The following is a 13,488-nucleotide window of genomic DNA, read 5'->3' as shown; positions in this document are numbered from 1 at the left end:
TGTTCCTCCAGCTAAGGGGAGAAGTATCCCTAAATGTAGCAGAGGCCATGTGGCCCTGCTGTGCTAGCGCAGTTTAGGATTGGGCTGCTTGAAGCTTAACTATGTTCTGTAGGTTGTTAATAATTATACCAGGCCCAAATAAGAAACAAACCAAATTGTTAGAACTGAGTTGATGAATCAACATTTTTGGATGCTTTTCCTTGGGTGTTTGTGTGCATGAGAGAGATTGTGATTGTGATTTGTTGGTGGTGATCTTGTTCCGTGTTTTCCACAGTACAAGGTAGCTAAGGAAGCACTGGTGTGTTTGTGTATGCATGCAGGCACACACACATGTGATGGTGGGGTTGCAGACTTTGTCTTGTTACTTCCCACATAGAGGAAGAGAGTCTACACATAGAGCAGATGAAAATCGTAGAATGCTGAGATGGTCGAGTGACTGCACCAGTTCAGACTGCCAATGGAAGATCACATTTTTAAAATGGCCCCAGAAATAGAAAGCCAGCACATCAGGGGATTAGGATTCTAGCCTAACCATTTACCTGCTATGCTAGTTTTCTATTTGTAGGACGATGTATTTTTAAAAACAATTTTTACACAGGGAAGCTTTTCCAAAGTGACATAATAGCAATTATGATGTTGTAGTAGTAATTACATAGTAATTAAGTAGTAATAAGGAGTTCACTCTATCACCTCATTTGCCCTACACACATATAGTCCCAACCTTCATATTGTAAGAACATAAGAACATGCCCTACTGGATCAGGCCATAGGCCCATCTACTCCAGCTTCCTGTATCTCACAGCGGCCCACCAAATGCCCCAGGGAATTGTTTATGGGTTTAGGGATTGAGTGCCAGCTCATCCCTTCCCAAGCAGTGCAATATCCAATGCACATGAGCCTTATGGTAATTTCTACATTGATTCCACCATGACAGCAGCCCTTGTTCTCAGGCCTTGAATCTTCAGAATCCCTCCCCAGAATACCTTGGAAGGATGCCATGGGACCACGTGGCACTTTTCTCAAACCTGCCTACCCTCTCCAACCTGCCTACCCTCATTAACAGGAATGAATATTGCTTTTATACAACACTTGTCTTGATTTAGGAAGGCTGAAAGCATAGGCATCCTCCTTTAAAAATCCTTGGTCAAAAAACTAAGCTATGTGTTATTGGCAGAATTTTTTTGACAGCCATTCTGTAAATCAAATGGACGTGTAATTTCTTTCCCATGACTAATTCTAAAACGAGTGGAGCCAGATCTTTGCACATGCTCAGAGGCTCTTGTCTTCATTACGTGTTTTAAAACTGAGTCCTGGCACTGAGCATAATTTCTGGGGGGTGACCTCTGGTCAAATTAAAACCTGCCCCTTGTGGTGTGAAGCTCTGCCATGAGACACCTTGGAATGTAATGCATTTGTCATCTTTCTTTGTGATCTAAGCTCCCCAGGTGGGACAAAGATCACAATGTATAGTCCACATGGAATCTGTGTGTGACTAATGTGGAGCCTTGTTTTTAGAAAGAGGGGCGCTAGTATATAGTAAATACCTTGCAGTTAGAGAGAAGTGGATCTTTTAGAGTTAGAACAACATTCTGTCAATAATATCTCTTACAAGAAGGAAAAAACTGCAAATATGTATTTATTGATCAGATTGATTAAATAACCAAATCAATTTGATTGCACTGTTGGGGATATGGTATATTAATATACAACTTCTATAGAGGCACCAGCTTTCTTTAGAAGTTACTTATTTTGTGGGTAGGTGTGTGTGTTCTGCCACAGTAGTGAATGCCTTTTTTCAATTGCCTCTTAAACTCAAACGTCTTTTCTGCATCAGTGTCAGGACTAGTCAACAGGAGATCATCTGCAGAAAATCATACACTGCGGTTCCAAGAGTCTTTTGTAGTGATTAAAAAGGTGTTCTTTAATTACTAGTACAATTGTTACAGGAATATACAAATATACAATTGTTACCAGAATATTGTCACCCTCCAATATTTTACAGGTGCCAGAGGAAATACTCCTGTTATTATCAAAAAGGGAATGCTCCTATTGTGTCAAGAATAGCTGTCCAGCCCCCCTCCCCACCCTGCCCCCAATTACACATCACTGAGGGCTGTACTTGGGCCCAGCCTACTTGTGAGGTGAGGCAAAGTGGTGGAAGGGCAGGGAGTGACTGACGGGCACCATTGGGCTCCCTCTCTTGACCCGCCATGGCTGCTCACTGGCTGTCTTGGGTGGTCAACTGAGAGAGGAAGTCATTCTAAAACTACTGTTTGACTCTTGTTACATCAGCTGGACTAGAATGAACCAAGAACTGAAAGGTGATCTCTTGCCCCATGATTGGATGTTTGCTCTGGAAGAGATTGGGATATTTTGTTCATTTAACCTATCAGATATGATTAGCAAAGAATTAGGCCCAACTGAATTTATCAATCTGTACCTGTATTTCTGACTTCTCCTGCCTCCTGCCAACCTAGCAGTTCAAAAGCATGTAAAAATGCAAGTAGATAAATATCACCTCCCTGGGAAGGTCATGGCCTTCCATGCACTCAGGCATCTAGTCATGCCAGCCACATGACCACGGAAACTATCTACGGACAAATACTGGCTCTTCAACTTAGAAACAGAGATGAGCACTGCCCCTAGAGTTGGACACATCTAGGCTTATCACCGGGGGGACGGGATGGGATGGACTTTACCTTTACCTTTATTTCTAACTTACGTTCAGGCTAAAATGAATGTGAGGGAATTCTCATTTTCCTGGCTCAAATTGGTTTGCAAACTTTGCATTTATGTTTTTACTTGGATTATTTTTCAGCATTCCAGTAAATTTGGGAATTTTAGGGAATAAAACAAGGCATAAAAATAAGTTATTTAGAAAATGTTAGAAAATTGACAGAAGGTGCAGTGCAATCCTAACCCCTAGGTTAGGCTTGAACAAGTCACCGAGTGCTGGGGTCTGGGGGGCATGGGGAGGGTGGGGAGGCGGGCGGGCAGTGTGGGGCAGGAGACGGGGCCAGGATCTGGTGGTTATGCCGGATCCTGACTCCGTTCCCAAGTGGCGCAGAGCAGCGTCTGGCTGCTCCATTCTACTCGGATTCGTGCCACATCCTGAGGTGGCTCAGATTCGAGTAGACCCATTCTGTAGATTCGAGTAGACTCATTCTAGGGCCAGTTCTGTGCAACATGGGGTAAGGGGAGAGTTTTCCCCTTGCCTTGGGTTGTGCTGATTCTGACCCCAAACTTGTGCTGGATGCAGCACAGGCCCACCAGCCTGCCTGCTCCAGTGCAAGTTAGAATTGTACCCTTACAAACACTGCCTGGAAATTCATCAATAGGAGTTAAGGTTTCCAGTTTTGTTTTTGTTTTTTAAGTAAAAAGCAAAATTTTAACATTTTTGAAATTCAAAAAGTTGAGAATTTTGGTCCAATATTGAATTTGTGTGAAATTTTGTTTCAGTTCTGACTTAGTTTCAGCTCATGCTAAAGCAAAACAAAAGACAAAAGTAAAATTGATACAGCTGGATATTAGCCATCCACAGAGAGACCAGTTCAGAGATGTACTAAAGCCCTATGGAAAGCGAGATCTTAATGTGTATGTCAGTTGATTACAATGCTTCCACAGATTGGCTGCCGCCTTTAATTTTCACCTTTAATTTAGACAAGAGCACTGTTAGTAAGCCATCATGCCAATTAAATATGCTGAGATGAAACAGTAAATTAGAGTTTGGATTCTAAACCTCCGGAGAGAATGATAAAGCATAAGAAATAATCCATCAAATTATCCATCCATCCAAGACAATCAAAGCTATCTTTAAGCTTTCTACTACACACTGACTTAACAGTAATTTTATAGACATGTTCATTAAATACATTTTTAAAGCAATCCTGTGAAATGAAGCTATAGCATGATCCTCCAGTGATTTCTTGCTTCATGTACCAGTGAGGCTAGTCTGCCATTAAATAATGCAATGTGCTCTTTGATGCAGAGATGAGAATCTCTGATGAAAACAAACCTCTGTTTTATCCCACAAGGAAATTTTGTTTTTAAAAAGGGCCTTTCTAAGTTCAGTATGAAGTCCTGCTTGTATTTGTCTTCATGCAAGTAATGGGCAAAGCGGCAAGTTAGACAGGAGAACAAACGGGCTTTCATCAGATCATATGGATGGACTTCTGAGTTAAGACGTGTTCATGCAAGAGCTCCCCCAGGCCCCACTAATGTGCTGTTTCAGTATATCTGATCCTTGCAAACCACAGACTTTTGGTGCACACAACCCCTAATTCAAGGAATCAGTGAGGTTTGACTTGACCCAAAGTAGCCTTTGATTTTGGCCTGGCTCCTCAGGCTGAGTTACTCTTCTTTTGGATGAAGAGTATTCTGTCATCAGACTGCCCTTCTCTGCTGACCATCTTACAAGTAGAACTGCAATGTGGAGGCTGTTCCATGCAGCTACAAATAATATGGGGTGCTCATCATATAGTTGTAGGGATTTTTTTCACAGCACCATCACAATTCCATGATGAAAGCTGCTGGAACTGTGTGGGAAACCACACCATACAAATGGTTTTCTTGTGTGAAATGGTTTCCATTCAACTACATTTTCAAATGGTTATCATAACAGTAGCAGATCTTGTCTGATCTCAGAAGCTAAGCAGGGTCAGGCCTGGTTAGTACTTGGATGGGAGACCGCTTGGGAATACTAGGTGCTATACGCTTATACCATAGTCTTTCAAGACTGAAGTTTGCCAACCAGCATAACATTGACTCAAAAACTGAGCCGAACTCAAAGGAAGCAGGTGATTGGTGATTTTTTATGATTGCATCAAAAGTCCTTTTCCCATTCAAGGAAGCAATGCCTTCATTCTGAATAGGCTGTCTCTCTTCTGTGACATCAGCATGTAGCCATATCTGATCTCCTCAGTGCTACATGGTGCTATTAGTGAATGTTATGTTCACTAATTGATTCCTGGTTAGTTGGAATGAGACAAAAGGCCTTAGAAGGAGAAAAATTGCATTGAAGCAGTTGCAGATAGGCTAAGCAAATAGCAGTGAACAGGACTGAAAAAGCAAAACTTCTCTCAATTAAGGATTTTTTTGAGAAATATTGTCCATCCCATCCAAACCCAGAAATCAACACGAGAAAGGATTAGACACAGCCCAAGTAACACTGCAGATTATGAGAGGATATTTGGCTAACTGTTTTATTTATCACTGGTTTGTACTCTCTCGTGGATTCTGATAAAGCCAAACTGTGTTGTATCCTGTCCTAAATGTGGATATAGTCAAGTTTGAATTAAGTTAATAGGATAGCTGTATTTGGAAGAAGCTGTTTTTCCCACAAAGCTATGAAAGTGATCTCTTTCAGCCCCAGCTGGTTTAGTGTGGATGTAATGCTGCCAAGCCATGGTTATCTATGGCAAAACAAAAACAAACAAGAAACCTGCTCCTGTTCTTTCAAGTGCAAATTCCCCTCCTTTTCTTCATGTATTCTAACAGAGGATTTCAAACTTTATCAGTTAAAAAAGCAACCATATTTCATGCTATCCAAGTATCCTCTTAAACAGAATTTTCCAATTAATTTCAGCCTCTGGTTAATTTGGGAACCCCGGTTAGGGCTAACCATGTCTAGTGTTGGTGCAAATGTAATACTTGCTCATGATTAAGATTTTCAGAGTGCGAGGGATGAGAGAGAATAAAATCTGCAGCCTATTCCTGGTGTCTTAGACTGCAATCCTGTGCACATTTACCTAAGAGTAAGCCAGGGTCAGATGCCTGGGGGCTGGGGGATAAGAATAGGCCCTCAGTTTGGCTGTACTTGTTGTAAGAGGCGACTAAACAGCCACCGGGTAGATGGGACTTGTTAACCTGGGAAGGCAGCTCATCTGAGAGAAGGAAAACTCTGATCCCAAACCTCCACTGCCTTGTGGCTACATCCAGTTATGGAAAAGGCTTCAGGAGTCAACCTCGAAGCAAAATCCGGAGCTGGAGTCCCTGGGGCAGTTGATGGCTGAACACAGTCACGTTCTCGCAACTCCTGTGACACCACTGGAACCAACCATATTGGCTTCTCCCTTTCCATTGGACCATTTCAGCGACGTGGAGAAGGGGGGTTTGCTGCATGGGTAATAGTCTATCCTCCATATCTACTTTGGAGAGGAGAGGGCACTCTGTTCCAGAACCACCATTCAGAGTGCGATACCATAGTCTTCTGAGACTGAAGGATGCCAACAACAAGCCTGGTCAGACATAGTGTGCCTTACTTACAAATAAACATCTATAGAATTGCACTATGTTAATCATGATTAAGCATCTACTAGCGCTATTATATCTGTGTCAGCTTGTTAAGTGGTATGGAACCATCAGTGGTATGGAAACAGGTTGCTATTACTAGATTGTGCCTATTAAACATATTTGCTTCTTCTGGTACTAAGTACTTTTGAAGATGGACTTGTGATTGTTAAGATGCTATTTAAAACAAACTAAACACCCTTTCTAGGATTGGTTTCTTAGTAACTGTTTTATAAGACATTTCTTTTAGAGTGCATGGAACAATGTGATTATTTTAAAATTTAAAATCAAATTTCTAGCTAATGAAAAGCAACAGTTTGCTAGCACTGTACCTGAATTATTGGGCAAAGTTAGGGTATCCCTTAATGAAATCCACAAGCCACATCCCCTGCATTATTTGAATTTTAGTAAAATTGTAAGAACGTAAGAAAAGCCCCGTTGGATCAGGCCATAGGCACATCTAGTTCAGCTTCCTGTATCTCACAGTGGCTCACCAAACGCCCCAGGGAGCACACCAGATCACAAGAGATCTGCATCCTGGTGCCCTCCCTTGTATCTGGCATTCTGACATAGCCCATTTCTAAAATCAGGAGGTTGCACATACACATCATGGCTTGTACCCCGTAATGGATTTTTTCTCCAGAAACTTGTCCAATCCCCTTTTAAAGGTGTCCAGGCCAGATGCCATCACCACATCCTGTGGCAAGGAGTTCCACAGACCAACCACATGCCCCCCCCCCCGTCTTCTAAAACCAGGAGCTGAAGAGACAGTGCAATCGGTAAGGGGACAGACCACCCCTCTTGCAATTTTTGCACCGCTTAGTGTGCATTCAAGACTCAAACTGGGGTTTTCAGAAGTAATGTGTAATTAGGATATCAATCTGTGTTTCAACAGAAAACATAAGTAGATTCCTATTTATTGTTCTTGCTTATTGTTGTATTTGTAGCTTTTATTATTGCTTGCTCATCCTATCTAGAGTTATTAGGTAGACTATTGAAATTGAGTGTAGTTTCTGGGATGGCAAAAAAGAGTCTTTGGAGGTACCACATGTGTCTATTTTTGTCTTGAAACCTACAGTAAAAACCGGCTTGTGACCATAGTACCCAGCGATGTTCCATTCAACAACAGAAGAGCTTACACAAGTGAAGATGAAGCTTGGAAATCTTATCTGGAAAATCCCTTAACAGCAGCTACTAAGGCTATGATGAGCATCAATGGGGATGAGGACAGTGCTGCTGCTCTTGGATTACTCTACGATTATTATAAGGTGGGGGCCTTAAAGTTGAACTTTGTCTTCCTTGAAATGGCTAAAGTCTGCAATAGATTTGTGAAATCAAGAGGAGAAATTGTCAGGTGTCAGTCCCCACCCAAAAAGTATTTTGCTGATCATATGGTTTAGTCACTTTCAAGGCATCAGTTGTAGCCCTTTGCCCAATGACCACCTTGGCCAAGCAACCTATCTCAGGGATAGCCAAATGCTGTATTTTGGGGGCCACTCTCTTCTCCCCATGCCTGAAATACATTTTTCCTTTCTCCTTGCCGATAGTTACTCTGTAATGAACTTTGTGCTGTCTTGGTATCTAGCACTTAAGGCAGAGGTTCTCAAATTGGGGCAACCCGATGTCCCAGCCTGAGAAGCCCTGCCACTGGCCCCTTAATGAGTGGGGAAGGGTGGAGGCAGCAACACGTTCCCCAGGATCGCGTTGCTGTCAGGGATAGGAGGGGTTGTTTTTTTTTTACTTACCTGCAGCCAGTGCTGCAGTCCTGGGGGGGAGGTCTAGGGAGCCCTCTGCGGGGCTCCCCATGCCTGCAAAAGTCTAAAAAAGAAAAAAAAAAGGGGCAAAGAAAAGAAAAAAAAGGCTTTTTCATTTTTTAGACTTTTGCAGGCATGGGGAGCCCTATGGAGGGCTCCCCAGATTCCCCTCCCCCCGGGACTGCAGCATTAGCTGCAGGTAAGGTTAAAAAAAACAACCTCCCATCCCTGGCAGCAGTGCGATTCTGGGGATTCCACTGCTGTCTTTTCCCCTCTCCCACAACAACTTACCTCAGGTCTCAAACTCAAGGAGTTTGAGAACCAAGAACTTAAGGCAGCGGTTCTCAAACTCTCTGGGAGTTTGAGCCCTGCTGTCATATGGGGGGGGGGAGGCAGCAATGTAATCGCCAGGATCACAGCGCTTTGGAGGGCCACAGGGGTTTGCTGCCACTTATCAGAGGCTGCAGCAGATTCCCAGGGATACGGGGAGCCCTGCGCAGCCTCTGCAGGGCTCTCCCACATGTGGAGACTTTCAAAATAACGATCATGACCTACTTCTGGTTTCGCGATCGCAAACCGGAAGTGGGTTGCAATTGTTATTTTGAGTGTCAGCGTGCTTTGGGGGGCCCTGTAGAGGCTGGTGCAGAGCTCCCTGCACCCCTGGCAGCCTCTGGTAAGTGGCAGCAAGTCCTGCACCCCTCTGCAGCTGTGCGATCCTGGCAATCGTGTCACTGCCTCCCCCCTCCCTGCCCCTTAAGTGGGCAGAGACCAGAGCTCTCTGGCTGGGGCGTTGCAATGCCCCAGCTTGAGAACCACTGACTTAGGGTTTCACATGCAGTTGGGTATAGCTGAAACATTCATAGGCATGTAATGTTGAAATGTGGACTAATCGTGCACTCCCTTAAAACTGGAAAACAATTTTTTCTTTCTTTATGAGTGCACTGCAGGCAAACTTTTTATGTTATCTTGATTTGAAATTGGCAGGGCCACCAGCAACCAAATAAATTCATTTCAATGTTCAGACCTGGCTTACTGACCCCAGGTTCAACCAAACCTGTCTTACATAATCAGGCTGCAATTTTGCACACATTTTTACTGTGCACTGTGGGACTGACTTCTGAGTAATCGTGCATAGAATTGTGCTGTCATTTCTCGTGTCCTATCCCTTAATCCAGTTCTAGCCTTGACAAAACATTTTCTAAAAAGTAAACTATGATCTTGTTGCATTTGATGAAGTGGGCTATAGTCCTCAATAACTTATGGTAAAATAAACTTGTTAGTCTAAGGCTGCAATCCTAGCCAACTTTCCAGCCTAACATAAGGGCAATGCAACTCCAAGGTAAGGGAACAAACATTGCCTTACCTTGAGGAGGCCTCTATGACTGCCTCCCAACTGCAGGATGCAGCACATGCTCCACTGGCACAACTATGCCAGTGCTGGAAAGTTGGTTAGGATTGCACCCATAGTCAGCAATTCTCATCCTTTTTCATCTTATGGCACACTTGACAATGTGCTAAAATTGTTAAGGCACACCATCAGTTTGACAGTTGACAAGGTAGGCTCACATCCCCCAATGATCCTACTAATAAATGACCCTTCCCCAAACTCCCATGGCACACCTGTGGATCATTTCTGGCACACCAATGGGCTGTAGCACACTGGTTGAAAATTGCTGGTCTAAGTGCCATACTACTCTTTGCTGGATATACTATTCTAAATTCACACAATGCCTATCCTGTTGTTTTAGGTTCCTCGAGAAAAAAGATTGTTGCCTGTTAACAAAGTGAGTGAAAATCAAGAAGACCAAGATAAAAGGTAATGTTTTAAAAATAGTAACACCAATAAACCAGGTTTGAAATACGATCTGGAGCGGATGTGAATGGGAAGCAGGATGCCTTATGGTTCTCTTTCCTTCTCTCCCCTTTCAAAAAATAAAAATAAAAAATTAAAGGGAGGCTGCTAAAGGAAGCAGGTATAACATATTACTCAAAACGAAGAGGGCTGAAAGTAAAATTAACCAAACGTTAAAAAATGTCAACATGCTGACAATCTGAAGCTGTTGTTAGAAGTGTTAAGAGCAGCACAAACATTTGTGGATTGTGGCTCAGGAAATCAGATGGAAAACTACAACCAAAGCAGTCTCATTCAATCTACTGTGTTGGCAAATCCACAAGCACTTATCCTTGCTTGTGCCCTGGGGCTCTGAATGTAGGCTACTGATCAAAGCTTTTGTCTGCAGTCCTTTACTCACTTATATAGAAATGCATCTTATTGAAATCAATGGGCCTTGCATATGAGTAAACATGCTTACAGTCAGGATAATGTTCTTGGTTTTTTTTTTCTTGCAGATGTAAACAGTTCTGCTGTCAATATCATAGTAGCCCCCCCAAAACCATTGCCATTCACTATATTTTGCTCCCTTTTTTTCCTAGAAGCTGTCTTGTCACCAATGAAACTCAGAGTAATTTGAGCAGTGGTGGTGGAGACAACAGAGTGCAGGTCTTGAAGAGCATCCCAGTAAACCTCTCTTTGAATCAGGAGCAACTGGAGACTTCCAAACGGGAGCAATTCAGTACAAGTGTATCTGGAAGCCCAACCTCAATTTCTGTGACAGGAGTTATGGTGGTCAAAGCAGAAGATTACTCCTCCTACATGACTCCATCAGTGCATTATGCAAGGGGAGAAAATGAGGAGCACCGGGGGGTTATATTTGAACATGCGCATTACGAAGTGCCCAGTGTTGCACCCCATACAACTTACATGAAAGACGACCAGCGCAGCACTCCTGATAGTACTTACAGTGACACTTTTAAAGATGGAGGCGCAGAGGTACGTCTGTCCAATGGGATGCTGTGGAAGGAGGGAATTCTTTGTTATGTTTTGTATCCCACTTTCCCTCAATAAAGCTCAGGATGGCATCTGTTATCCCTGCAATAAGCCTGTGAAACATGTAAGCTGAGAAATAGTGGCTTGCCCAAAGTTACCAAGTTCATGGCTGAGTAAGGATTTGGGATGAGAGAGCTGTCCCAAGAATCGCCAAATGGAAAGGACAGTTTAGTGGGTCCAGTTGAGTTCCTTTCCTCGGGAGAACTTGATACATTTCTGATGGTGCAATGCTATGCTGATGTTGGTGCAACATCCCACACAAAGAGGGAGAGGCAAATTGGAACCCAGAAGGCTCCATGCTGGTGCAGACTGCCAGGATCCTTACAAACCTTGTTGCAGCCTGCCAATAATGGGGTGGCAGCCCATGGTTGGCCTGAGCATGGCCCGATGTCTGCTCAGTGTGCAAGGTGCCAGTCCACTGCAACCTACCTGGCCCCAACACTGGCGGCCAGGGAAATGTCACCAGGTTGAACCAAGCAGTGGTGATGGCAGGTGCAGATCCAATGTATGGAATAAGTAGATCTACAATCCCACAGAGGAACAGCTTGGACCACACTGTTGCAGGCTTCCTACGTGGTCTGCATGACTGGCTATGTGGTGGGTCCCCTATCCTCCTCTCAAATGACCTGTGGAGACTAAGAGAAGCAGGAGAGTTTAGCAGCAGCAGCACATGGTCTCTAGACTGATTATGAGGGAGAGTGGTGCCACCAGGGTGTGCATGGAGCTGTATCCTGTTGGGGATATGATCACAGGTACCTGCTTGAGTCTTCTTGATGAATATTTTCTCTATAATTTTTTTCAGAAATATCGCAGTGGTTCTGTGGGACCGGAAGAATACATTTATGAACAAACAGCAAAGTAAGTAACAATAATGGGGGGATCATGAAAATACAGCATGGCTTTTGGTTTGCCTTAGGCTAAAATGTATGAAATGCAATTTACCACCATTTCATTTGCTCCCTTACTACTGGCGGCCGCTTCATTCCTCTGTAGTCTCTCTCAGCATACCTGGCCCCTATTTTCCGCATCTATTTGTCTTTCGGTGATGAGAGTATTAGCAAATTTTCCAATTTACAGAAAGATGAAATTGAATATACATGTAGTTCAGGAGGTAATAATGACTAGTAAATTCTGTAAACTTGACCTCTTCAGCTTTCTTCCTTGAAATTCAGAAGATGATGCTCCTGTTCTCACCTGCAGTACATGCATATATTGAAAGTGTGGAGAAGAGGATTGCACCCAATGGCCTTGGCCCCAACCTCCATCCAGGACATTGATTACATGTACAGAGCCTATATGTGTACTGCTGTATGCAAGTAGAGTCTATTTCAGATCCTCTGCTGAACGCAGAAGTTGGAGATGAGGCTAGCTTGTGTGATGCCACTCTCCTCGCCACGTGACCTATGTGCCTATGTACTGAAAGTGAGAATTTCTTTAAGAGTCTGCCTTGTACAGTAGCAAGATTCAGCACTCCTATATGACTTTTATAATAATAAAATACTAGACAAATAACAAATACATATTACTTGTGCTACATGATGTGGCAGCACATGGTTCAGATGAAATGTTAGCTTCTGGGTCCTTCTGACGGCCAGTAGAAAATCTCAACCTAAAGATGATTATGTCTTCTTCTGTTTGCCCAGATGCTCATAGAGCTGAGCTGGTGCATCTTCCTCATTGTACCTTACTACGTGGCTGCAGTCTCTGTGTGTATCCTATAACTTACATGGGTGAAGCTTATCGAGCTGGTTTTTCCCACCTAATCACCTTCCTGTCAGGAAGGAAGATGTTCAAGGGCTGCAGTATTCACACAGCAGTGTAAATGACACAATGGGAATACAAACTGGCTACTGATGCTAGGATTATAAATACTAACATATGGATATTCCATATGCCACCTTTACTTTCATACCATACATTACCAGTGCAGCATGTTGTTGACCCCTAGGCAGATAGTTTGTGACTGGCTCCCAAGTCACAGTGATAAGATATGAAACAAAACCTTGTTGGCTTTAAACGGACCACAGCAATGAGAGGCAAGACATTTGAAAATTGGAAAACGCACTGGGAACCCTCCTAGACAAAAATAAGTTCTTCACTTTTTTTTAAAAAATAGAAAATATGTGTTGCAGAGCTAGTCTAAATCCCACACTCACTAAAATCAGTCAAATTACTTTATGTATATTTTCAATCATGTTGGATTAAACTTCATGGTCAGAGTAAAAGTAGACAAATTAGAAGCTTCTCTGTATAATAAGCAGGCTGCATTTCATAGTACTCCAGGGCATGTTTTGATTACATGGAGGAAATTTCCCTTGTGGTTTAGGAAAAAAATTGCAAAATTGTTCAGGTATATGTCGAGTTCTGCTTTTAAGAATATTGGCAGAGTTGTCTCTGTTCATAAACAGAAGCCTAAATTGCTATTGATTGACCACCAGTCAGGAGTACAAATAGTCGAATTTGACTTTGCAGAAAGAATGTGAAGACCTTTTCAGATTGTTCACTCACTGAGAAAACAATACAGTATATTAATAGCCCTGCAGCAGAATTCAAGTTAAG

The 13,488-nt window shown here is 42.9% G+C and overlaps 1 protein-coding gene across 1 annotated transcript in view; it reads left to right on the top strand.

Moving 5' to 3' along the window:
- The window catches only part of GRHL2 (grainyhead like transcription factor 2), a 105,062-nt gene that overhangs the window by 29,854 nt on the left and 61,720 nt on the right, over positions 1–13,488 (top strand). Inside the window, exons 2-5 of the mRNA XM_066624391.1 lie at positions 7,319–7,556; positions 9,791–9,858; positions 10,476–10,872; positions 11,732–11,787. Of these exons, the coding sequence (XP_066480488.1) occupies positions 7,319–7,556; positions 9,791–9,858; positions 10,476–10,872; positions 11,732–11,787 (759 nt within the window). The remainder of the gene's footprint in view (positions 1–7,318; positions 7,557–9,790; positions 9,859–10,475; positions 10,873–11,731; positions 11,788–13,488) is intronic.

This window comes from Tiliqua scincoides, chromosome 4 (genome assembly GCF_035046505.1).
Source record: "Tiliqua scincoides isolate rTilSci1 chromosome 4, rTilSci1.hap2, whole genome shotgun sequence".
NCBI classification, from domain to species: Eukaryota; Metazoa; Chordata; class Lepidosauria; order Squamata; family Scincidae; genus Tiliqua; species Tiliqua scincoides.
Note: the sequence above shows the minus strand (reverse complement) of the source record. Positions and strands in the feature narration are given on the sequence as shown.